The following is a 27,914-nucleotide window of genomic DNA, read 5'->3' as shown; positions in this document are numbered from 1 at the left end:
GAAGGATGCAGATTCACTGGGCCATAGGGATCCAGCAATAAGAAACTTTTATTCAATGTTATGTCTCCTCGTTTTGGTCTACTCAATCTAAAGAACTTTACCTACGTTTCTAGAATGGAATGCACTATTTCCTTAACAGCAGGCTTACTTAATTTCCCTCTGTAAAATCGCACCCCCTTCTCTCTCCAGTCTACTCAGCCTGCTTTATATCTTCATAACCCTCATCTCCACCTGATGTATAAACATATCTTATCTTTATTCCTTTGTTGATTTGCTACACTCCTCCTCACCCCCAGTTAGATTTGACTTGCTTATTAATTGCACTTGGCAAAAATGTGAAATGGCCCAATTAGAAATAAGGAATGTGTTGGACCTTTTTCTAATGTACTTTGAGACACTTGGTATAGAATGGAATCACCACGAAATTATTTGATAAATATGGTTTGACCCCAGGGTCAAGGTATGTTCTTGAGTCAGGGGCCTGGGTGCCTGCTGCTTGGTCCCCTGATACCACCCTCACAAACCTTTGGAAAAATTCTCCTCCTCCCCTTCCTCAGCTCTCATGAATTCCTTGCCTCCATCTGTTTCCCCACTCCCTTCACTTTCCACATTTAAGAAGGTAGTTGAACTGAAAATTTTTTCCAAGCAGGAAAGACTCCTTCATCTTTATGCAGGTGAAAGAGGTAAAGATGGGATAGAAATTGGGCTGAAAATAACAGAATAGTCTTTGGATAATTCAGCAAAGAGGAATTTATGAATACTTTCTTATGAAACATTTAGAATTGTCACATATATATGAATAAATGTTCCAAAAAATAGAAACTTACACCTGAAAGCACTTTAAAAATAGTCAAAGAGAATTGACTCTCATGAAGGAAATCCCTGCCTTTCTAAACAGAGTATATTCATAAATTCAAAACATCATAATGTATGACCTCTATTGAAATCCAGTGATATCACCTTTAAGGTTATTTGATATGAATAAGGGTGTTTAATTCTTTGGCTAAATAACTGAAAACAATATAGGTTCCAGCTGCTGACGGGTTAATGAGGTAAGATAATAAGTACTAGAGAAATGTCATCAGTGTAATTAGAATCCATAATTAATATCAAACTGGCCAGGAAAGTTCACCATTGAAGTTGGAAACGTAGTATCGAGGTATAATTTTCAAAAAGTTAAACACATTGCTTTCATACAAATATAAAGTGAACGTGGGTCAAAGATTTATTTAGCTCATTAATGAGGGAAACAGCATGGTAGTAAAGCTGGTAGTAAATTCTCAAAGATAATTTGAGAGCCTGAGTATATATTGGCACTGAAAAAATTGTGAAATTAGATTGCTAGGATAGATGGAAAACTGGCTATTGTGCTAACAATTAAACACTAAACTTTGAAGATGATCATTTCTACCAGATAAACTTCACTTGCATTTTTATGGGGCAAGAATCATTTGTACCACCCTCAATTTTCTACAAGCTATTATTTACCTTTAAAAGATGTAAAATATTCAAAGAAACAAACAAAATAAACCCAGGAAAGTATTAGGTTGGCCAAAAAGTTTGTTCGGTTAATGAATATGTTATTCAATACAGTTCTTCGTGAAAATGAAAAATGTCTCTTACTTTTACTCAAAACCGAACGAACTTTTTGGCCAACCCAATATATACCCACAGAAAAAGAGATTATCTTTGGGTGGGCCTATTACATAATACCCCAGTATGACACTGAAAGAACATGCAGTCTTTCTTTTATCTATTTAAAAGTTTTAAACTATTTTCTTAACATTAGTCATAAAAATAAAAGAAATGAACCAAAATTTCTGATTAGATAAATGTTCTCCCAGCCACACGTATACAGGAAAATCTATACCATCAACAATAAAATATGACAGGCCACACTGTATTATTATTTAATCATTATCAAAATAAATCACAATTTAAAATATGAACATAATAGCTGTCATTTATTGAGCAACAGTCTTTGTGAGGTAGGTAGGTAGATAGATAGATAGATAGATAGATAGATAGATAGATAGATAGATAGATAGAACACACTGTTAGACCCATTTTACAAATGATGAATGGCACGGAAGTCATGGGGCTCCCCAAGGTCACACAGCCAGTGGTGGATTGCTTCTTTTTTCTTATTTTCACTAGTTTTATGTATTTTTTAGATTCCATATATAAGTGATATTATATACTATTTGTCTTTCTCTGTCTGACTTATTGTTAACCCACTTTCTAGCCACTACTTACAAATTGATACATACAGCCATATCAATACTCCAGAGAGTTAAAACAACTCACTTCCGGGTTTCATTCAGTCAGAAAAACTATTAGGCTAACTACGGATAAATTTCATAAGCAAACCAGCAACATTTTCTCAGCAAAATGAAGGATCCAAAACTCTGACGATACCTAATCAGGTTATTTAGCCAAAGACAATATTTCACCTTGGATGTCAAAATACAAAGGGGGAAAGGTAACATCATCAAAGACTGCAAACATCTTAAAAGGACAGAAAAATGGACTTCATATATTCTCCTTACAGAATACACCTTTGCCTCTGAGGTTTTCTCTGAAAAAAATTTTTTTTATTTTAATCTAAAATAGTCTGATCAATCCTCTAGCTATAAAACTACTAATTTAAGGAAAATACAATGAACAAGGAAACATATTAAATAATACAACTGGGGTGTAATCATCTAAATCTAGATGGAGGAACTATATATGCAATCCCTAAATCTAGGTAGAAAATCTAGATAGAAGGAACTCTGCAGGACAAACAACCCAGTTTGCTCAATAAGTAAATAGCAATGAACAACAGAGACAGAGACATAGACATAGAGAGACTGAGTTAAACAATGTAAAAAAAAAGGTACAAAACAATTAGAAAAAATTGAACAATGACTATTGGATTATATCAAGGAAAATTAAGTTAATATTAATTTTTGTAATATGATAAAAGTATTATGGTTATGTTTTTAAAGTATCCTATCTGCTAGAAATACATATGGAGATATTTACAGATCAAATGGCATATTGAAAATTGTTTTAATGTAATCCATGGGTTGAGAAAACATGGGAGAGGGTACACATGTAATCATTTAGGCCGTGAGACGATAACTGTTGAAGTTATGTGATGGATACATGGGAGTTTATTATTCTACTTTTGTATATACTTGGAATTGTCTGTGATAAAATATTAAAAAATCACTAGGTTGTGTACAGATAAATTAAACAAAGTAATAAAGTAATCTTTTCTTTCAGCTGTATTGAGATATGATTGACATATAACGTAAGCTTAAGGAGTCCAACATAATGATTTGATACATTGTATACATTGTGAAATGGTTAGCACAATAAGGTTAGTTAGTCCAAAAAATCACATAGTTACACTTTGTGTGTGTGTGTGTTTGTGTGTGTCTGTGTGGTGAGAACTTTTAAAATTTACTACCTTAGCAATTTTCATATACTGTACAATATTATTAACTATAATCACCACACTGTACATTACATCCACAGAACTTATGTATCTTATAACTGGAAGTTTGTGCTCTTTAATCACCTTCACCCACCCACTCCCACTCCACCCTGGTAACCACCATTCTGTTCTTGGTTTCTATGAGTTGATGATGTCCCAAAAGTCCTGTAGGCTTTATTCACTCTTTTTTCTTTTTGTTTCACTAACTGAATAATTTAAATGATCTATCTTCTAGTTCATTGATTCTTTCTTCTGCTTGGTCAAGTCTGCTCCTGAAGCTCTCTATTGAATTCTTCAGTTCAATCATTGCCTTTTTCAGATGTAGGATTTCTGTTTGTTTGGTCGGTTTTTTGATGGTTTCTATTTCTTCATTGAATTTCTCATTTTGTTCATGCACCATTCTCCTGATTTCTTTTACTTGTCTGTATGTTCTTGTAGTTCACTGACCTTCTTTAAGAGGATTATTCAGAAACCTTTGTCAATTCATAGATCTCTTCTTTAGAGTCAGTTATTGGAACTTTATTAGTTTCCTTTGGCTGTGTCATGTTTACCTGATTTTTGTGATCCTTAATTCCTTGCAGTGGAAACTGTGCGTTTGAATAAGTGGTCTCCTCTTCCAGGTTCACTTTGGCATCCAAAGACCTTTACCAGTCTGTTAAGATTGAGGTACTGGACAATTCAGCTGGTAGTGTCTGTGGGCAAGCAGGGCTTGCTATTGGGGTCTCTAGTTGGCAAGACCACTGCCTGTATTCTGAGGTCAGGAGGTTGCCGCTGGCTGGGATCCAGAGTAGAATGGGCCTGTTCTATGGGCACAGTCAAGTGGGACTGCTGGGTGGGCTCCCCGATTGGGCAGGGGTGCTGGCTGTGCTCTGCAGTCAGGTGGGGCCACTCTCTGGGCTCTGCAATCACTTGTGGTCAGGTGAGGTGGCAAGCTGTGTTCCCTAAAAGAGTGATTCCAATGGTTGTACTCTGTGATTGGGCAGGGCTACAGCCTGGGCTCTGCAATCTCTCCTGACCTGATGGTGTCACTAGCTGTCCTCCATGTTTAAGTGGGTCTGCAGGCTGTGCCCCAGTGTAGGTCGGACCGTAGCCTGAGCTTCGCAATCAGGTAGACCACTGGCTGTGCTCTTCTGTTGGGTAAGGTCGCTGGCTGAGCTCTCTGGTTGGGAGAGGCCCCTAGGTGTAACCCACAGTTGGGTGGACTAGACACTGTGCTCTGTGGTCAGGCAGACTTGCTGTTCAGGTCCCCTTGTTGGGTGGGGGCACAGACTATGCTCCATAATTGGGTGGGGTCACTGGCTGCGTTTGTTGGCTGGACAAGGCTGCAGGCTGTGTTCAGCAATTGGGCAGAGCCTTAGGCTGGGCTCTGCTGTGAGGCAGGGATATAGGTAGGACTCCAGAGCTGGGAGGTACTGTAAGCAGGGATCGAGCCTGCCCAGGGTCACTGTTCAGGCTATTTGGTTATATGGGGCCAGAGGCTATTCTCAACAGTTGGCAGAACTGCTGGCTTAGCTCCCTGCCCAAGCAGCACTGTATGATGGGCTCCAGAGCCTCCCAGGTTCTCTGATCAGGCTTCCTGGTCTGCTTGGACTGAAAGCTACCCTCAGCTTTGAACAGTGCTGCAAATTTGATTCTCTGCCCAGGAGAGGCTGTAGAACAGACTCCATCGCTGGTATAGCTTGTTGTCTGGGGACCCAAATTACACAGAACTGCCAACCAAGTTCCCTGGCCAGATGGGGCCACCAGCCTGGCTTTGTAGATGTTCAGAACCACTGGCTGGGATCTCTGTTTGATCAGTACTGCAAGTCCAGTAAGATCTGAGCACTGGTTGCTGTAAGCCTATTCCCCTTTTCCATCTCTAGGCTCTATCTGATCTCCAGAGGTTGATCCCTACAGATTTCCCCCGTCATCCCCAAGAGGTGAGATCTGATTGAGCTTCTCAGGAAACATACCACAATGCTGTGGGAGCTGGATGTCCACCTTGAGCGCTCTTTTTCCCACTGGAGAAATCTTAGGCTCAGGGGTGAGGGTGGCTCTGTATGGTACTGTTCCAGCCTGGAGGAAGGGCTATGCAGTCAGAGTGTAGCCACTCCTCTTACCCTTTTAATGCAGTCCTTTTCCATCTCTGTGGTCCAGAGCGGGTGCTTCAGCATCATCTCTGGGTTCTAGGATTTTCCCAGTGGTCTCTTGTCTATAGATAGTTGCTAGTTGGTCTTCTTGTAAGGGAGACTGAAGTTGGGAACAAACTATGTTACCATCTTGATGAAATCACTCTCCTAAAATAATCTTTATCATTCTTTTTCATATGTATTTCTCCAACAGAAGGACCTAGTTGGCTTTACTGATCTATAAAAAGAGTTTAACTTATTGAACTCATTCTTTGTTTTTCCCAGTGGCTGAAAAAAAATCTCACCCTTGACAATTCCCATTATAACCGGAGAAGTAGACTTAAAATTATTCCAAATTTAAGGTTAGGCCATTAATCAATACAGGATCAGAGATTGGCTGTGGGGGGTGTGGGGTTACAAATCTTCCCAGAAACCATACATCAGCTTTTATTAACAGAACATCATCTAAGTAATATAAAAAGTAAACTAAAAATCACATTAACCACTTTTGCTTTGTAGGAAATAATGTTACTAGTTATTTGAAAACTTCTACTAAATGCTAATTATGTCTAAAAATGACCAACATTGAAAAACAAGGAAGATAAGTAAGTCTCATCATAAAATGATCAAGAGGCTAAGTGAAAACTAAGAAGTAATTGCATACCAATTTATTGGGTCTTTCTGCTCTCAACTCCTAAACTATCTTCTGAACTTCACTCTCTTTGTTCTCTCACCTACTCTCTATGGTGGATTTTCAGGAGGAGTCAAACATAATTCTCAAAAATATTAAAGCATGTACATATTTCAAGATATTACATAGAAAAAATAGTATGTGAGAACAGGGAGAAAAAGGTGTGCAGGAGAAGAAGTAATAGAAGACAGAAATTTGTCTGAAGAATCAAAAGAGCCCTAGAGTCTGATTTGTAAGTTTCTTATCTGATCAAACTAATAGTCCTTCAGTGGACTGAGTGATTGGTATAATTCATCTTGCCTTTAGCAAACATGCTGATGCTCTCTCTTGTAACACATTTATTACCAAGAAAAGAACATAATTGGTATCAGTGGGAATACTTCTGGCTGCAAGTAACATCCCAATACAGCTAACTTAAACACCAAGAAAAATGTGTTTACTCAAAAAGCAAGGAGTCCTGAGATGAGGTGGCTTTGACTTTCTATAGTTTCTATCTGCCATCTTCAGCCAGTTAGGTTTGTTCTTGACATCCATCCCATAATAGTTTCAAGAGGACTGCCATAGTTCCTGGCACCATAAGAAGACACCATAATATCTAGTGGTAGAAAAGCAACTGTTGTCCTATATGAATAATTATAAAAAGGAAGAAATCCTTTTCCTGAGGTCCCCAGCCTATTTCTCTGATGTCTCATTGGGAATAACTGGACCCATTTGCCACCCACAATCCATTTGCCAATGACACAAATGAGATCTCCCTGATGGGAGGTGGGCTAATGAAGTTTATCCTTGAGCAACGTGGCAGATGGGTGAAGAGAGTTCTGCTGGGCAGGAAGAAAGGCTGAATATCTGTTAAATATGTTCCTATAATCTGGGCCAGTGTCTCTCAAACTTTAATTTCAATTTTGTTAAAATGCAGAATTTGATTGACAAATTAGAAAAGTGAGCAGAAATCCCAGATTATGGGCATCTCTGAAGCAGTGGGGTTTCTGCTCACTTTTCTAATTTGTCAAGGTCACTCTATAGTTACAAACTGAGAGAACAGGCAGAAATAAACAGGATGGTATTTAATAAGTACACCTGGGGAGAAAAATAATAAATAAACTGTACCAATAAAAGCCTGGGAATGGTGACAAATGCATATGTATGACAGAGTAAAAGGTCTCAGGGTCCCAGTGATAGCAAGCTATTTTGAAATACTGCAGTGATGTTACAGTTATAAAACTAACCCTGCCTTTGGGATGCCTAACAACGTATATATTATGTTCTGGGTTATAGAGTTTTGAAGGATAAAGATTTTGGCCCTCACATGGCACCCAGAAGGGAACTGCAACAGACTAGGGACCAGTCACAAGGAAAGGATAAAGGAAGAGGACTCCTCCTTCTAGGAACACCAAAAGGCACACCTAAGCCAACTTCAGGGCTGGATATGTCCTGACTTGAGGGGGACAGCTGGCTGTTTGTCATCTTGACAGATAGCAAAAGTGAGTGGGATTCAATAGCAAGAATGACGTGTAAAAAGACCTCATCAGGATCCCTGAGGCCAGCCTAGCTTTTGAGTAGCCCCTTGTCTTTGGGCACTTTGCTTAACTTCTCCAAGTCTCAAGTTCCTTGTTGTAAAATGAAGTAAACAACACCTTTCTTTCAGAGCTTAGTAAATGTTAGAGACAAATAGGAAATGTGTCTGGTCATAGTAGGTGCTTAATAAATGGGAATAGATATTATTGTAGTAATTTGTGATAAAAGGTTTAAATTAGATGGAGGTTCCTGTGCTGTATACAACAGGTGTCCTTAAAGAGCTACTGAAATAATAGTCCAGTGGTCACTGCACACCTGACCCCCCAGGCATCACATGGAGGTCCGTTACCTCGTTACCTCCCTTACGGCTCCCTCCAGCGCCATAGCAGTGATATGAAAATGTGCTATCAACTCTTGGGGGAGGGAGTAGTGTTCTGTGAACACTGATCATTTCTCTGATCCCAGCCCCTTCCAATCCAACCAGCTCTTCCTTTTCCAACTTCCTTCTAAAGAAATGAGGGTGGCTGGGCTTCTTTCACAATAGAATTTTAACATTTAGCACATGTTATTTCATTGGTCTTCGTTAGTCATACAACTGAGCCAAGTTAAACCTGATGATTTTACTCCAAAACACTTTCACTATAAGAGTCCTCACGTCAGGCCTTGCTTTATGTATGCCCCAGGGTTTTGCAAATGTTTCCTAAATGTAAAATGGTTGCCTAGTGTGCCCTGCTTTCTCCTGGAATTCTGGCTACATTACATTTCTCTCTACTTGCAGTGCATTTAAAAAAAATAAAATAAAAAAAGGCAGTATCTGTGCTTAGACTGGGTTCCATTTCCTTCAATGCTAATGAAAGGAGTTTAAGTTTTTTGCCTAAACCTGCAATAAGTCCTCAGTGGAAGCTTCCTTCCTTAAAGGCAAGAGCTATAAAAGACTTTAAAATATATTTTCTTCTTTGTAGATAATGGCTTACATTTGAGTCTTCCTGCAGAGTGAAGAAAACCTCTAAATAGTCCTTGGAGACACATATGAACAGAAAGGCCATGGCATTTTGAACCGTCATTGCCTCCTTTACAATTACCCAAATGACCTTTGGAGAAGCATCTCGGAGAAACACCTGGGATTGACAAGAAAGCTCGGCTGCTGAGCCTGGCTCCTGTCTGTAGATGCCACGACTGTTAAAATGGATTTTCAGCCATTCCTCAGACTGGGAGGTTAGGGCTTTAGCCTGATTTCAAAGAATACACATTTCAGAGCCAAAGCGCAATTCATTGTCCGATTATTACACATCAATCAACAATGCAAATCAATCTCTAAGAACACAACACAGTGGCATTTTTCAAATTTAGTAACGTGAACAAGGTAGTGAGAAATCGATGAGAAAAAGTAAAGTGTAGTAACACTCTTGCTGGGAATTATTCATTTGAATTTCCTGAGAACATTCTTATATTGGAGCAGTTTAGAAATAATTCTATTTACAAGCAATAATTAATAATGATGATGGCATTTATGAAGATGATAATGAAAAGTGCAATAACATCTTTTGAGCACTTACTATGTGTGAGACCCTGCACTAAGAGCTTTATAGGTTTTATCTCATTTAATCTCACTTAATCCAGTGCAAGAATCCTGACAAATTTTAGGGTCATCATTAGGATAATACATTTTTTCTTGATACTTAACTCTAGGACACAAGCACAACTCACCAGCCTCGAGCGTAAGCACTTTGCACTTCACCTTTTATGGTACCACACAGCACCTGGCATAGAAGAGATGCCACCAGTATTTGTTGAATGAATAAGGCAAGGTTGGCAAGATTTCAAAGTCATAAAAATCTGAATTAGTTTTATGAAACTAATGAACTTTGATAAAATACTTCAGTGCTACTACATCATTAAAAGTGATTACAGGGACTTCCCTGGTGGCTCAGCAGTTAAGAATCCACCTGCCAATGCAGGGGACACAGGTTCAATCCCTGGTCCGGGAAGATCCCACATGCTGCGGAGCAACTAAGCCCATGCACCACAACTACTGAGCCTGCGCTCTAGAGCCCGTGAGACACAACTACTGAGCCCACGCACCTAGAGCCTGTGCTCCGCAACAAGAGAAGCCACCAATGAGAAGCCCGCACACCGCAACAAAGAGTAGCCCCTGCTTGCTGCAACTAGAGAAAGCCTGTGTGCAGCAACGAAGACCCAACACAGCCAAAAAAAATAATTAAAAATTAAAAAAATTTAAAAATGATTACAGATCTTCCTCAACTTATGATGGAGTAATGTCCTGATAAACCCATCAGAATTTGAAAATACTGTAAGTCAAAAAATGCATCTACTACACCTAAACAACCAAACATCACAACTTAGCTCAGCCTAACTTAAGCATGCTTATAATGCTTACCTTAGCCAACAGTTGGGCAAAATCATCTAATACACAGCCTATTTTATAATAGTGTTGACTATCTCACACAATGTATTGAGTACTGTACTGAAAGTGAAAAACAGAATGGTTGTTTGGATCCAGAATTGTTCTAAGTGTATGGGCTGTTCACACTCGTGATTGCCTGGCTGACTGGGAGCTGCCCAGCATCAGAAGAGGGGATCACACCACATGTCGCTAGCCCAGGAAAAGATCAAATTTCAAAATTCAAGGCACAGTTTCTACTGAATGCATACAGCTTTCACACCACTATAAAGCCCAAAATCATAAGTCAAACCATCGTAAGTCAGGAACCATCTGTGCTACTTTATTTCTAAATTCTTTATAATGAGGCTTTTACTTTTTTTTTTTTTTTTTTAAGCTTTTTATCAGGGGAAAGCGCGACCGCAGTCCGCCACTACCACAAATTATGCAGTCGAGTTTCCCACATTCGGGGAAATCGCAGGGGTCAGCACATCCGGAGTGCAATGGATAAGCCTCGCCCTGGGAAAACCACCTTCGTGATCGTGGTATCTCCCCTGCCAGGTAAGTATGGCTTTTACTTTTATAATCAAAAAGTAATCAAAGTTTATACAAATTTCAATTTGCAATTAAACATTTTTAGTTCTTGGATTATTTGATTACTGTTCATCTTTCTCAGGACAGAATGAGCTCACTGAAGCCAGGAATTATGTCTGCTTTGCTCATCACTTTATCTCAGCACATAGGACAGCACCTAATACATGGTAAGTGTTCAATATTGAATGAATGTATGAAGGAATGAATGAATGAACAAATGGATCCCACTCATTCTTGCTTGAGTCAAAACTTCAGAGAAGTGTGGGAAGAGTTAGAATATATGGGTCCTTCATACCACAGGACAAGAAATAACTGTCCCGTTGTTGACATACCCCCTACATCAGTTCAACATGAGTGGGAAAGAGAAGCAGAAGTGAAGTGAGAAACAGAGCACACCCGACAACAACACTGCATCTAGAGTAGGGACTAGAGGAAAGACCAAAATCACTTTTGCAAAAGCACAGGGTCTGTTATGTCCCAAGACTGGTTCTGTGTGTCTGCGGATATGAAGGACACACAGCCACAGTGCAGCCGATCATCAATCTACTGGCATCTAACTGTGATGGGTTCAAAATGCAGACTCAGTCAGAACGGACTCTTTCATCAAAAAAGTGAAACTTTTATTTGCAACTGGACTCTCAGCCTACTACAAATTATCCTGATGGCTGTGTTCCAGTCTTACCTGTTTCCAAACAAAGATACAGTATCAACTGTCACGTGCTTCCCCATCCACGTGAATTCCTGAGATGATAACCACCTTTCCTCATGCCTCCTGCTTCGTACCAGTCATGAGGCAACACTGCTTTATGAAGTCCTTAGAACTGCCTTAGCTCACTTCACCCTTAATAGAAGGGTAAAGACCTTGCAGTCATCATGATAACAATAGCTACTGTTTATTTAGTGCTTATATGCTAACCAACCACTGTGACAAGTGCTTGGCATACATTGTCTTCAATCCTTACAGCCTGGCTAGGTAGATATTAGTATTCTCACTTCATAGATAAAGAAACCAAAGCTCAGAGTATTACATAAATTGTTCACTATTGTACTCTTTTGTCAAGACGACTCCAAGACCTGAATTCTCCCACCATCCACTATACCCTATGTTCCTGCAAACACAGCACTCAATTGTCAGAGCCAACAATTGTATCCGGATGCTCTAAGTGACAGTGGAGAAATCAATCACTTAGCTACCCAGACTGCCCCCTCCATCTTTAGGCCTTCAGACGAAATTGCTTTTTCTTTTATGCCTAGTCAGCAGTTCTCTTAAAAAGTCAAAATCTCACCTTCTTTGTTGGCTTTCATTTTCTTGGCAATTCATTGTAGGGAAGGTGTTAGTTGGGGTAGAAAAGTTTAATGATCTCAGGAAATAGTGGATTTCCTTTCAAGGTCAAGGGAACAGCATGAACAAATGCAAAAACTTCCCAACAGAAGTACCATGACAGGTCCAGACCAACTAGAAGAAGGGATACTGGGAATCACAGGAAAGGGGCATTGGATGGGAAGATGGATTGGCAACTGCAAACACTAGTCAATATGAAATGTACTTATATTTGGAAGTAACTGATACAGATTAGTTTACTCCCCAAATTGGAAAAGATAATTGACCTATGATCTGAAAATGATCAATGCCTTCTTTCCGACGTGCATACTGCATTCAGAAAGTGTCTGTTCATTCTGTGCCTTCAGGACCATGAGTTCCCACCATTTACATAGTGAATGTAAACAGTACATCTTCAGCACAGTGCTGAAGAGGAACAAAGGAGCAGCCTCTTACCAGTGGTCTTGGACTTGGTCTTAACATAGACACCTTTTTGTCTATGCTAAATGCTTCACAAATTGATTGTTATAAGTATCAAAAAAAGAAATTCCTGAGAACCAGTTTACTTATCACTGACTTATGACAGAGAAACATTGACCCTATAAATCAAAATAATTTTCCCTACACTTAGCTTCTGAATGACTTCCAAGGAACCACTCTCTTACAAAAAACAATTCCAACTCTGATTTGACTAGATAAGTCCAAATATTCTGTTTGATATACACCAGGAGGTGGGAAGGGAGAACTCTGGGAAACTTTCCAATATTTTTGTGAAAAAAATTTTAATGAATACAAAGAATCATGAAATGCTAATACACTGGGACAGCACTAAAGCCTCAAAATAGAAGTTTACTTTAAACACAGTTTTATACACCCACAGACACTTTTCAAATTTTCCCTTTTTAGCACATAATTAATTTCCTAATTAACTAATTAGATATTTTAGCAGGCTTAAAGACTACAGGGGTTAAATACATAACTGTTCCATGGTTACTGTTACGGAAAAAATGGTGTTAATAAGGGTTGAGTTCTTCAAACATGTTTTTCATTTTTCCCTAAGAATATAATTCTGTGTGAGGCAGTGCTTTATTACAAATGTTAGGGGTAGGCGGACTGGGAACAAATCCCAAGTCTCTAATTTGAAAATCTAGCATTTCATAGATGGAGGTATAGTGTTTCCACATAACTGTACCTCTTGTTAACAAGAGTCTGTTTATTAACCACAGTTGACCACATGGTGTCTTGGGGGAAAAGGCAGTTTGTGTTCTGAAACTATTTCTGGATGTGCTCACGCATGTTCGGCTAACTGGTCTTGGGGTGGGGAGGCCAGCCTTGCTGCCCGTGAGATGAATGGGGGAGGTTAGGACAGAAACGGCATCTTTCTCCACAGAGATTTAGGCTGCCCCTAACTTTCCCATTCATTCACTAATTTATTCACTCATCAAAGTAATCGTTCTTTCAGCAAATATGTATTGAGCCCATACTATAAGCCAGGAAAAGAATTAGGCACTTTACATGTATTATGCATTTACTCAACATCCAGAACATTTTTCTTGAGCTCCTACAATGTGCCAGTGATGTTTTAGAAACTGGTAAACTGGGTAAACATGGCTTTTACCCTCATAAACCTTTGGGGATTTTTTTTTGGGGGGTGGGGGTCATTTGGGTTCCAGATTTTGTGGGGCCTGAGGTTTATACAATTTTGAAGTCCTATTTACCAAAAAGAAGATGCATTTATAAAAACTGGTCTGTCCAAGTGTAGGCCCTGAAGCTGAAGCTTTATTAACTTCAGGGGAAATCTGCCTCTGGGCTCTGCTTGCTGGCATCTCCTATTTCATAGTCTACGTTTGTGTCTCCCAACCAGGTAGGTTGCCAACCATTGGAAATTTACTTTTTTGGGGACTTAAAAGCATTTAAGTTTTTCAGAGTCTTTTAATAAATGCAAATTCTCTTAAATGAGATCACAGCTTAAGGTGTTATTATCCCCCAGGGGGGCTAGTAGGTGCCAAATAAACACTGAAGTAATTAATTAATTAAAGGTGTAAACAGAAGCCTTGTTAGCCGGGCAGAGAGTGGAAAAGTGAAGGGGAAGGGAGTTTCAGGGGCACCCACTGAAAACAATAGGGGTTGAGAAGGCAGGTGTGTGCAAAGTATGAACTGTTTTCCTTATAAATCTCTCTGGGGTCTGGCTGCCCAAGATTGACAAAGTTGCATCAAAGTCCTCAGTATTATAGCGACAGCTGCTACAGCAAATCCTAAAGGACAGGAAGGTGGCCCCAGAGCCTATGAACAAATCTCCTCTGGGGACAATTTGCAGAACAGATAATCATTCTAATGATTATCCAATCTTATTTCTTTTTTCCTTTTCTGTAATTTAATTTTAATTTTTTTGAATTTCATTTTTTTAAAATACAGCAGATTATTAGTTATTTATTTTATACATATAAGTGTATATATGTCAATCCCAATTTCCCAATTCGTCCCACCACCACCGCCCCTGCCCCCCCCACTTTCCCCCTTTGGTGTCCATACGTTTGTTCTCTACATCTGTGTCTCTATTTCTGCCTTGCAAACCGATTCATCTGCACCATTTTTCTATATTCCACATATATGCGTTAGCATGCAGTACTTGTTTTTCTCTTTCTGACACACTTCACTCTGTATGACAGCCTCTAGGTTCATCTACATCTCTACAAATGACCCAGTTTCATTCCTTTTTATGGCTGAGTAATATTCCATTGTATATATATACCACAACTTCTTTATCCATTGCTCTCCTGATGGACATTTATGTTGTTTCCATGACCTGGCAATTGTAAACAGTGCTGCAAAGAACATTGGGGTGCATGTGTCTTTTTGAATTATGGTTTTCTCTGGGTATATGCCCAGTAGTAAGATTGCTGGGTCATATGGTAATTCTATTTTTAGTTTTTTAAGGAACCTCCATACTGTTCTCCATAATGGTCGTATCAATTTACATTCCCACCAACAGTGCAAGAGGGTTCCCTTTTCTCCACACCCTCTCCAGCATTTATTGTTTGTAGATTTTCTGATGATGGCCATTCTGACTGGTGTGAGGTGAAAACTCACTGTAGTTTTGATTTTCATTTCTCTAATAATTAGTGATGTTGTGCCTCTTAGCCATCTGCATGTCTTCTTTGGAGAAATATCTGTTTAGGTCTTCTGCCCATTCTTTGATTGGGTTGTTTGTTTTTTTTAATATTGAGCTGCATGGGCTGTTTATATATTTTGGAGATTAATCCTTTGTTGATTCATTTGCAAATATCTTCTCCCATTCTGAGGGTTGTCCTTTCGTCTTGTTTATAGTTTCCTTTGCTGTGCAAAAGCTTTTAAGTTTCATTAGGTCCCATTTGTTTATTTTTGTTTTTATTTCCATTACTCCAGGAGGTGGGTCAAAAAAGACCTTGCTGTGATTTATGTCAAAGAGTGTTCTTCCTATGTTTTCCTCTAAGAGTTTTACAGTGTCCGGTCTTACATTTAGGTCTCTAATCCATTTTGATTTTATTTTTGTGGATGGTTTTAGGGAGTGTTCTAATTTCATTCTGTTACATATAGCTATCCAGTTTTCACAGCACCACTTATTGAAGAGACTGTCTTTTCTCCATTGTATATCCTTGCCTCCTTTGTCATAGATTAGTTGACCATAGGTGCGTAGGTTTATCTCTGGGCTTCCTAATCCTGTTGCATTGATCTATATTTCTGTTTTTGTGCCAGTACCATATTGTCTTGATTACTGTAGCTTTGTAGTAAAGTCTGAAGTCAAGGAGTCTGATTCCTCCAGCTCCAATTTTTTCCCTCAAGATTGTTTTGGCTCTTCAGGGTCTTTTGTGTCTCCATACAAATTTTAAGATTTTTTGTTACAGTTCTGTTAAAAATGCCATTGGTAATTTGATAGCGATTGCATTGAATCTGTAGATTGCTTTGGGTAGTGTAGTCATTTCCACAATACTGATTCTTCCAATCCAAGAACATGGTATACCTCTCCATCTGTCTGGGTCATCTTCGATTTCTTTCATCAGTGTCTGATAGTTTTCTGAGTACAGGTCTTTTACCTCCTTAGGTAGGTTTATTCCTAGGTATTTAATTCTTTTTCTGGCAATGGTGAATCTGATTGTTTCCTTAGTTTCTCTTTCTGATCTTTCTTTTTTAGTGTACAGGAACACAAGAGATTTCTGTGCATTAATTTTGTATCCTGCAACTTTACCAAATTCATTGATTAGCTCTAGTAGTTTTGTGGTGGCATCTTTAGGATTATCTATGTATAGTATCATGTCATCTGCAAACAGTGACAGTTTTACTTCTTCTTTTCCAGTATGTATTCCTTTTATTTCTTTTTCTTCTCTGATTGCCATGGCTAAGACTTTCAAAATTATGTTGAATAAGAGTGGCAAGAGTGGACATCCTTGTCTTGTTCGTGATCTTAGAGAAAATTCTTTCAGTTTTTAACCATTGAGAATGATGTTTGCTGTGGGTTTTTCATACATGGGCTTTATTATATTGAGGTAGGTTCCCTCTATGTCCACTTTCTGGAGAGTTTTTATCACAGATAGGTGTGGAAATTATGTCAAAGCCTTTTTCTACATCTATTGAGACGATCATATGGTTTTTATTCTTCAATTTGTTAATATGGTGTATCACATTGATTGATTTGCATGTACTGAAGAATCCTTGCATCCCTGGGGTAAATCCCACTTGATCATGGTGTAGGATCCTTTTAATGTGTTGTTGGATTCTGTTTGCTAGTATTTTGTTGAGGATTTCTGCATCTATGTTCATCAGTGATATTGCTCTGTAATTTTCTTTTTTTTTTTTTGTAGTATCTTTGGTTTTGGTATGAGGGTGATGGTGGCCTTGTAGAATGAGTTTGGGAGTGCTCCATCCTCTGCAATTTTTTGGAAGAGTTTGAGAAGGATGGGTGTTAGCTCTTCTCAAAATATTTGATAGAATTCACCTGTGAAGCCATCTGGTCCTGGACTTTTGTTTGTTGGAAGATTTTTAACCACAGTTTCAATTTCATTACTTCTGACTGGTCTGTTCATATTTTCTATTTCTTCCTGGTTCAGTCTTGGAAGGTTATACCTTTCCAAGAATTTGTCCATTTCTTCCAGGTTGTCCATTTTATTAGCATAGAGTTGCTTGTAGTAGTCTCTTAGGATGCTTTGTATTTCTGTGGTGTCTGTTGTAACTTCTCCTTTTACATTTTTAATTATACTGATTTGAGTCCTGTCCCTCTTTTTCTTGATGAATCTGGCTAATGGTTTATCAATTTTGTTTATCTTCTCAAAGAACTGGCTTTTATTTTATTGATCATTGCTATTGTTTTCTTTGTTTGTATTTCATTTATTTCTGCTCTGACCTTTATGATTTCTTTCCTTCTACTAACTTTGGGTTTTGTTTGTTCTTCTTTCTCTAGTTCCTTTGGTGTAAGGTTAGATTGTTTATTTGAGGTTTTTCCTGTTTCTTGAGGTAGGATTGTACTGCTATGAACTTCCCTCCTAGAACTGCTTTTGCTGCATTCCATAGGTTTTGGAGCGTCATGTTTCATTGTCATTTGTCTCTAGGTATTTTTTGATTTCCTCTTTGATTTCTTCAGTGATCTCTTGGTTATTTAGTAACGTATTGTTTAGCCTCCATGTGTTTGTGTTTTTTATGGTTTTTTCCCTGTAATTGATTTCTAATCTCATAGTATTGTGGTCAGAAAAGATGCTTGATATGATTGCAATTTTCTTAAAATTACTGAGGCTTGATTTTTTGACCCAAGATGTGATGTATCCTGGAGAATGTTCCATGTGCACTTGAGAAGAAAGTGTAATCTGCTGTTTACAGATGGAATGTCCTATAAATATCAATTAAATCTATCTGGTCTATTGTGTCATTTAAAGCTTGTGTTTCCTTATTAATTTTCTGTCTGGATGATCTGTCCATTGGTGTAAGTGAGGTGTTAAAGTCCCCCACTGTTATTGTGTTACTGTCAATTTCCTTTTTTACAGCTGTTAGCAATTGCCTTATGAATTGAGGTGCTCCTATGTTGGGTGCATATATATTTATAATTGTTATATCTTCTTCTTGGATTGATCCCTTGATCATTATGTAGGGTCCTTCCTTGTCTCTCGTAACATTCTTTATTTTAAAGTCTGTTTCATCTGATATGAGTATAGCTACTCCAGCTTTCTTTTGATTTCCATTTGCATGGAATATCTTTTCCCATCCCCTCACTTTCAGTCTGTATGTGTCCCTAGGTCTGAAGTGGGTCTCTTGTAGACAGCATATATATGGGTCTTGTTTTTGTATCCATTCAGCAAGCCTGTGTCTTTTGGTTGGAGCATTTAATCCATTCATGTTTAAGGTAATTATCGATATGTATGTTCCTATGACCATTTTCTTAATTGTTTTGGGTTTGTTTTTATAGGTCCTTTTCTTCTCTTGTGTTTCCCACTTAGAGAAGTTCATTTAGCATTTGTTGTAGAGCTGGTTTGGTCATGCTGAATTCTCTTAGCTTTTGCTTGTCTGTAAAGCTTTTGATTTCTCCATCGAATCTGAATGAGATCCTTGCCGGGTAGAGTAATCCTGGTTGTAGGTTCTTCTCTTTCATCACTTTAAGTATATCATGCCACTCCCTTCTGGCTTGTAGAGTTTCTGCTGAGAAATCAGCTGTTAACCTTATGGGAGTTCCCTTGTATGTTATTTGTCATTTTTCCCTTGTTGCTTTTAATAATTTTTCTTTGTCTTTAATTTTTGTCAATTTGATTATTATGTGTCTCGGCGTGTTTCTCCTTGGGTTTATCCTGCCTTGGACTCTGTGCTTCCTGGACTTGGGTAGCTATTTCCTTTCCCATGTTAGGGAAGTTTTTGACTCTAATCTCTTCAAATAGTTCCTTGGGTCCTTTCTCTCTCTCTTCTCCTCCTGGGACCCCTCTAATGAGAATGTTGTGGTGTTTAATGTTGTCCCAGATGTCTCTTAGGCTGTCTTCATTTCCTTTCATTCATTTTTCTTTATTCTGTTCCATGGCAGTCAATTCCACCATTCTGTTTTCCAGGTCACTTACCTGTTCTTCTGCCTCAGTTATTCTGCTATTGATTCCTTCTAGTTTATTTTTCATTTCAGTTATTGTATTGTTCATCTCTGTTTGTTCTTTAGTTCTTCTAGATCTTTGTTGAACATTTCTTGCATCTTCTCAATCTTTGCCTCCATTCTTTTTCCAAGGTCCTGGATCATCTTCTCTATCATTATTCTGAATTCTTTTTCTGGAATGTTGCCTTTCTCCACTTCATTTAGTTGTTTTTCTGGGGTTTTATCTTTTTCCTTCATCTGGTATATAGCCCTCTGCCTTTTCATCTTGTCTGTCTTTCTTTGAATGTGGTTTTTGTTCCACAGGCTGTAGGATTGGAGTTCTTCTTGCTTCTGCTGTCTGCCCTGTGATGGATGAGGCTATCTAAGAGGCTTGTGCAAGCTTCCTGATGGGAGGGACTGGTGGTGGGTAGAGCTGGGTGTTGCTCTGGTGGGCAGAGCTCAGAAAAACTTTAATCTGCTTTCTGCTGATGGGTGGGGCTGAGTTCCCTCCCTGTTGGTTGTTTTGGCCTGAGGCGAACCAGCACTGGAGGCTACAGGCTCTTTTCTGGGGCTAATGGCAGACTCCAGGAGGGCTTATGCCAAGGAGTACTTCCCAGAACTTCTGATGCCAGTGTCCTTGTCCCCGCAGTGAGCCACAACCACCCCCCACCTCTGCAGGAGACCCTCCAGCACTAGGAGGTAGGTCCAGTTCAGTCTCCTATGGGGTCACTGATCCTTCCCGTGGGTCCTGATGTGCACACTACTTTGTGTGTGTCCTCAAGAGTGGAGTCTCTTTTTCCCCCAGTCCCGTCTAAGTCCTGCAATCAAATCCCACTAACCTTCAAAGTCTGATTCTCTGGGCATACCTCTCCCATTGTTGGACCCCCAGGTTGGGAAGCCTGATGTGGGGCTCAGAACCTTCACTCCAGTGGGTGGACTTCTGTGGTATAATTGTTCTCCAGTTTGTGAGTCACCCACCCAGCAGTTATGGGATTTGATTTTATTGTGATTGTGCCCCTCCTACCATCTCACTGTGGCTTCTCCTTTGTCTTTGGTTGTGGGGTATCTTTTTTGGTGAATTCCAGTGTCTTCCTGTCGATGATTGTTAGCAGTTAGTCATGATTTCAGTGCTCTCATTAGAGGGAGTGCACGTCCCCATATCCTGCCATCTTGAACCATTCTCCTGTTCCTTTTTGATATACACCAACCATGATTTTCCAATCTTGACTATAACTTTATTCCAAAAAATTACCTTTAGAGCCAGACAATATTTATCATTAGTGAGCCATTTCACCTTAAAATGTACTTATCTGTTTACTTTTCAGTTAGAAACAATACATGGATCTCAACCAGCCATAGGCAGCCACAGGGAGATGGGTGGATGGGGGAGGAGGTTGTGGGGGTGGTAGCTAAAGAATGGGTGAATGGAAGTCTGGGAGAGGATGAGACAGGGCCAGATCCCAAGGGAAAGCCTTGTCCAAGCACAGGAAGAGAAAGGTAAATGGAGACATGTTGGCTTGGCTAGCCTATGTAGTCAGACCCTCTGCATGAGGAAGAATCATGGACGTGCTCTGTGGGAAGGTTCAATAGTGAACATTGTTATCTATGTCCTGTGGAGAACTGTGAATGCAGTGATTTATAATCTGACAAAAATAATTTAAACATATATAAGAAGCTCCCATCTGAACCGCATATTCAGTCAAGAGGATTTGCAAATGAATGCTGTTGACAATTTTACCACCCTCCTCCATTCAGAGGAGGCTGATGGAAATCTTGTGGTTCTGGAGTTTTAAGGGAGATAATTCAGAAGGCATTCCTCTCCTGAGGAGACAATGAGCAGAAAGAAAAAAATCAATTCTGTTATGGTCTGATGCTTCCTGTTTCCCAAGGTCTGGAGGGAAGGCATTTTTTCTGGGGAGTTCATGGGTGGAGATTCCGGCTGCTATCTTGGCCATGACCCTGAGGGAAACATGGTCACTCATTCATTTACTTTTTCAATAGTTAATTCATTCCCTCAATCATAACCCTTAAGATTTCTAGATTCTCATAGTCTGATCCCTATACTCATGCAGAGAAACAGTTCAAACAGGAGGGAAGGAAGGAAGGAAGGGAGGGAGGGAGAGAGGGAGGGAGGATAGAAGGAGAGAAGGAAGAGGAAAGAGGATTCCCAATTTATATTTAAATACAATTTTAATTTGGAAGAATTTTAATCTTTCAAAGCTGTTTCTTGAAAGATACCACCAATATCAGAAGTCTCAATAATCATCTTGTACTCCATTTCTTCTGTTTTCTACCAGTTTTCTGAAATCCTGCACTGCTCTTGGATACCTCCTTCTCAAACAGAACACAGCAAATGAAACAAATCTAAAACTCTCCCTCCTCTATCTTCACATCTCAGCCTCTCCCCATCTCTTTCTCTATCCTCTCTCACTAACTTCCCACAGTCACCTCCCACCTTCTGATTTTTGTTTGTTTGTTCTGCCCAGTTTCCAAGTCCAAAGGAGAAAAGCCTAGAAATCTGTTCATGGGAGGGGGCAGACAGAGGGAGAGGATAGTGGCCTCCCCCGGGAGTTAGGTCAGAGGTGGGATGCTCATAAGTGAATGTCTGACACTGTTCCATGTTCACTACATACCCTGGACAAAAGTTTTGAGATCCTATTTTGTGCCAGGCATCATGCCAGGCTCTGTGGACACAAAGGTAGCCAAAGTGCTGTCCCTGCCCTCCAGAAACTGAGCAATCTGCTGCAGCAGTTAGAAAAACAAACAGCAAATTACAATGCTCTGAGATAAAGTCTCTTCCAGATTTGAGCACAGAACTTTGGGGTCTCTGGAGGTTGGGGGGGAAGGGGGCGAGTTCCCAGGAGGCATGGGAGAGCTTCTGAGTTGAGGTAACCTCTGAACCACGGTTATGAGGAGTTCGCCTGGTAGGGGTGGGGACGCAGAGGGGAGAGGAATAGAAGGACCGTTCTGCACACAGACATGTGAGGGACCCTGAAGGACAGAGAGATTTCCACTGAGGCCCTCGCATGGCCTTGCTCCTGCAACTATCTCTTCTTTTCCATTGTCTCTAGCATATGCCTTTAGCCCCTACTCTCTCCACCTCTCCTAATAAAATCCAAATTGTTCAAACAATGGCTGCTAATCCCCAAGAACAACTTCTCCCTCTTCCTGCTAAAGCCTATAAACACTCTACCCTGCTTCTCCAGTTAGAATCTCTGCCCAGCCTTCTCATGTCCTGCTACTCTAGAATAAAACAGAGGCTCACACTAATGGTGCTCTTGCTAGTGGTTGATTTTCTTCCATGGAGAACAGCACAGAGGCAGACCCAGATATCCCATTTGGGTAACTGTGAGTAGTTCTGTGCGGGTGAGCCAAAAAGTTGGGGATGCGATCAAGCGTGGTGGGTGACAGGGTCTTTGAGGTGACCAAGAGACAGCCAGATTATGGCCGGCCTTGAAAACCATCTTCAGGATTTGAGGCTTGGTACAGAGGACCATGGATTCGTCTAAGGGATCCATTGGGGATCCGTTAAAACAAGAAGCAAGTGGCATGGAACTGAGACGTGGAAAATTTATGGTTCTGAGGATGGGTTGGAGAGGAAGGGAAACAGAGGCAGGGAGCACAGGTAGGAGGTAACTGAAGCTCTCCAGGTGAGAGGAGAAGGCATCTTGCCACTGCCTTTCCCCACCTGGGTGGTGAGGATGCCATCGGGGACTCTGGCCAAAACCTGCTAACGGTAGTCAGCAAGAGTGTCGTCCTCGCACCTTTAACTGTATAATCTTTATCTGCCTGATTACACAGGAGAGTCTCTTTAATCATCAGCACAATGTATGGCACATGGTAAGTATTCAGTGTAAGTTCATTGTCTGGAATTGAAATATTTTGGAAGCTACCAAGGCCTCAGGTTTATTTAGGTGAATGGCACTATGAAAATAAACCATCCCCAGAACCTGAAGAAACTTGTATCTTTTCACTTCCTCTTGCTGTGATAAAGGAACATTACAATAGCAACAAAACTTTTCAAATCAACACAATGTTTTTGTGACAGTGTGCAATCCCAGCTTATGAATTTTTTTTTTTTAGTTTATTAAGAGATGTTAAAAAAAAAAAGTTACCCACATTTTCCAATTCTGCCACCATCTGGGCAAACAATGTAAATATTTACAAGCAAAGTCTTAAGGCGAAAATGTAGGTTCTGCGGTATTTTGAAACCTGATAGTGTCGCTTTTCACAATGGCCTGTGGTTTCCCTCCATTGTGCTTCCTTACAAAGCCTTTGAACAAGCATGTGACACACTCAGGGAGCGTTAGCAGATGCTAAAACATTTTATTAGCTGATTTATTAAGCTATTGAGGGTCATTCTTTGAAAAATGGAGAGAGAAATCCAGACACAACAGAAGTTAGAGAAATCAGAAATCAACCTTTGGAACAATGGTAGCTAGTCACTTTTTTTCTCTTTGTTAACATACCAAGGTAATTCAAAACAGATCGATGTCTGTGTGAATGCTTATAGCCTTTTTTTTTCTTTCCAGTGAGAGAAGGTTCAGTAAAAGTAGAAGAAAAAAAAAAAAGGAAAGAAAGCAAGAGAGAGAGAGGAGGGAGGGAGAAAGAGAAGAGAATACAGTGGTACAGTGCCGTTGGCATATTTACAGCAACTACAAATTTAACTGGAACCTGCTTGTGATTTGTCCCTTTGCAGATCTGCTATTAAGAAGCAACTTTGTTTCTACATGCAGCTAAAATTACATAGAAAAACTGAGTCACATGATAACACCCTTATCTAAACATCTTGATAGAAGGAAGTTTGCCAAGAAAGGATGGCTTATGGTTTAGGTGGAGTGGGACGGGTCAATATGTGGCTGGATTTGAGGGGCACAGGGAAGACATCTCAAAATTTCCTCATCGGATGGCTGGAAGTTAGCATCTATTCTTTCAGGTAATGCATTTACCTTCTCTGGGTCCCATTTTCAGATACAACTGGTCCTGGAAAAGTGAATGGAAGCAAGTCGCTCCCCATTTAGTGTGAATGTGTTTTTACTATGTCCTCCTTAGGACAGGCAAACTAAAGCATGATGAGAAAACTGGGACCAGGGAACCAGAGGAGAGCTTGCAGGGTGATCAGATGGCCACTGCTTTCCACCTCTTCCCTGCAATTCTTCAGCGAAGGAAGAGGAGATCAACTACATTTACTTTACAATTTTCCCAGGTTCTGCTGTTGCCGAAGAACATCGCAATCTGACTGTTAATTCACAGAGTGATTTTCATTTACAATATATAAACTATAACATGTTAATAATTGGAAGGAACTCTACTCACTGACCTTTTAGAATCCCACCAGATTATAAACCATCAAATATCTGATTGAAAACAGTCCACAATCTGGCTTTTCTTAAAATACTAAGTTTTATTTTGAACTTCCTTTTTATTACAAGAGCCACCTTCCATTAATATTCGCAAAGCAAAAAGGCGCTATCAGAGGAAACAGGAAGAAGCAGAAATTTTGTCAGCCAGATTGGCCTAACCTTGACTTTGTTGTGCAAAGTATCGGCTCTAAGAGGCCTGTTCATTTTGTGGGAGCCAAATCTATTGCTTATAAGCCTCTGCCATTTAAAAAGTCATGATGGGCAGTTCACGCTGCTCATTAATACTCAAGCAATTGATATTTGTTCTGGATTTCAACGTCTAATTAAAGCTGAGTGGCTAGATTTGCATACAATAAGCAATAGAAGTGACTTGCATCCTCAGTCCCACAGGCATAATCAGCTTCACCATACAGTATCATTAAAACTCGCATGCTAATTATAGCTAATTGGTCCCTGTAAATAGAAGCCTTTTCATTCAGCATATAGACTTTCCTTCAAAAGCCCAAATCCTGCTATTCATCTAAAAAGACCCAAGATGCTTAAGTCACCTTAAAAGAAAAATTGTTTAGGAAAGATTCTGTGTGTGTGTGTGTGTGTGTGTGTGTGTGTTTCCCCAAGATACAAAAAAATCTGGGTTTCTTTATTGAAAGGATTCAGATCCTCAGTCAAAGCAAAGCAATTTGTTTTAACCTACTAATTAATTGTACTTGTTGGTAAAATATGAAATTGCCCAATTAGAAATGAATAAAATAAGCATTCATAGTTTGGGGGGATTAAACAAATATTATTAATAGATTAAATCCTGGAGTGGCCCTTTTGAAATTGTTCTCTAATTAATCCTAAAGGACCACATGAAAAGTGAAATATTGGACAGCTTTGATATGGAAAACCAAACTGGCCTTCTCCAAAATCAGTGCTAAATACTATAAATCTAATGATCAATTGTCAACAGTCAAAAAAAAAAAAGAAAAGGCTAAAATAAATGCTGTATATAAATGGATTACTAGAGCAACACCTCACTTATTTTGTATTTAGAGCTCCCCTGGTTTGCTGCTGCATTAAACTGAGCCTGGAAATTTCTAACCACGGCAGCTCATACAGCAAGGCCAAGAGTTTGAGGTGTGGTCATTATTTTACCACCACCTTGGAAATAATACTAAAAAAGATTGAATAACCCCGTGGCCCATAGTTTATTACCCACTGGGAAAGCTCAGCTATAAAAGAGATTTTAAATTAACAAACATTTCTGGATGTGACTTGTTTTGTAAAAAGAAAATTAATATCAGAGAGAAACGTGAAGCCAAGTAAACAATATATTTTTTAACAGCAGAAATCGTTTAGACAAAAAAGTGTTTCAAGAGAGATTCCATTCCATTTTGCTCCATCCTGGTGCTTTCCCTTCTCTGCCTGCAACCTAAGAAGGAAAGTTGTAGATGATGCTTCTTTCAGACGCACCTTGCTCAGCCAGTGAGATGGTAGATGGTGATGGCTCCCAGATTACATTTCATGTCTGGGGTAAGAGAGGAAAGGAATGGAAGAGAACAAAAGAAAACGGGGAGAGAAAAAGCTCCTGGAGTAAAGAAGGGAATTTCAGGGGTGTGGCTAATAATTAGAGGCTCTGCTCAGTTTTAGTGCCTGGGTGGTTCCCGATCTCTATCTTCTGCTTTCATTATCCTGGGCATTTCCTTCTAAAAGAGTTTTAAGTCACTGACATATGAATTTATGACTTTAAAAACAACTAATGTATGACTTCATGCCAGTACACAGATGATTTGATTTTCTGACTTTTTAAAAACCACCACCACAACAAATACAATAAAGCATCAAGTAAAGATCTCTCATACATTGGCCCTTGGTCACAGTGACTCATCTGTCCCACAAGTAAATATAAAACTGCTCAAGAAATGGCACTTAGAGTTCACCTATTTCTCCCTTCCTTCACCTGTCACTGCCCCTCCAACCCCCTCCTCCCCAAAGACTTTGTCTTACTGGACATTTTCTCCTCGTTTATAGGTTTACCTCAGATGTTTTTCTCTCCTTAACTTTCCTTGACTTGGAATCCCACTGGTCTTCCTCTCTCCCACATTCTATTGTGCCTGAATTTTTTTATTAATAAAAAAATATGCAAGACTTAAAAAATAAGGCAAAAGATGGGCAGCACAAGGCCACACAGGGGCAAAGACTCACTGAAGAATCATCTAGGAGAATGTGCTTTGCTCAACTCACTGATTACTATTGTGAAAAGATCGCAAACATAGTGAGGTTACATACTAAGTTGTAGATTTTTATTCAGGAGAGACACAATGTATATCTGGAAAAAACGATAATTCTAAAAATTATGCTTTATTGCTCTGTAGGGAATAAACTACTTTTATATCTAACCTAGCAATCTTATTTTAATATTCCTTTATTAAGTTGCCTGTAAATATCTAGCTCCACGAATGCTCTTTGAATTGGTTCCATCATCTTGCTGGTTCTCTCATTAACTAATGAGGTGAACAAAATCTTTGACACTTTAATATTTATGTGAAAATCATAGTTTTAACAGTTTGAATATTATACTTTGGCAGAATCAATTTTATTTACATACTTTTATTACTTATATTGTTTAATTAACTGGCTTTACTTTTCAGTTATACAGTTGACCCTCCATCCCAAGGGTTCTGCATCTGCAGATTCTACCAATCATGGATCAAAAATATTCGAAAAAAAATTACATAAAGTTCCAATGAACAAAACTTAAATTTGACATGTGCAGGCAAATATTTGTATAATATTTACCTTGTATTTATAACTACTTACATGGCATTTACATTGTATTAGGTATTATAAGTAATCTAGATATGATTTAAAGTATATGGAAGAATGTGTGTAGGTTATATGGCATTTTATGTAAGGGATGTGAGTATTGGTGGATTTTGTTATCTGTGGGGGGTACTGAAACCAGTCCCCCTTGGATAGCAAGGGACAACGTACTGTGAAATTTTCAGAACCAAAGCCATTTATCTCTAGATCTGCAGTACCCAGCATGGGCTCCTGGCACTTAATAGGTAGGTTCTCAATAAATGCTGTTTGTGGATTGTTGAATTCAATATCATGACCACACTCATAAACCACTGGAGCAGAGTCACCTACATTTGGTCCCAGAGGCTTATATTTGTCTTTCCTTACTTTGGCATCTGTGTTACTAAATAGACTTTATTTTAACTCATGTTATATGACATAAAATGAATCATAACCTGTCTCACCTGGTATTTCACATAAATGTACATCCTAAGAAATATTCAGATGTGCAGTGCAGGCAGGTTTTCTTTTATCCCCTATATTTAATAAAATACATATACATATATATACACACATATATA

General features: G+C 39.3%; 1 protein-coding gene across 7 annotated transcripts in view; it reads right to left on the bottom strand.

The window, feature by feature from the left end:
* The window catches only part of MACROD2 (mono-ADP ribosylhydrolase 2), a 1,990,905-nt gene that overhangs the window by 754,541 nt on the left and 1,208,450 nt on the right, over positions 1-27,914 (bottom strand). The window contains exon 7 of one of the 7 annotated variants that reach the window (XM_082359157.1): positions 128-26,059. The exons of the other annotated variants lie outside the window; for them this stretch is intronic. Coding sequence (XP_082215283.1) covers positions 26,054-26,059 — 6 coding nt within the window. The 3' untranslated portion in view covers positions 128-26,053. Of the gene's footprint in view, positions 1-127; positions 26,060-27,914 lie in introns of those variants that run through there. 7 annotated transcript variants of the gene reach the window in all.

The sequence above is a fragment of the Balaenoptera borealis genome (genome assembly GCF_965194805.1).
Source record: "Balaenoptera borealis genome assembly, chromosome: 16".
Classification (NCBI taxonomy): Eukaryota; Metazoa; Chordata; class Mammalia; order Artiodactyla; family Balaenopteridae; genus Balaenoptera; species Balaenoptera borealis.
The sequence above is the reverse complement of the archived record's forward strand: the minus strand, read 5'-3'. Positions and strand labels throughout refer to the sequence as shown.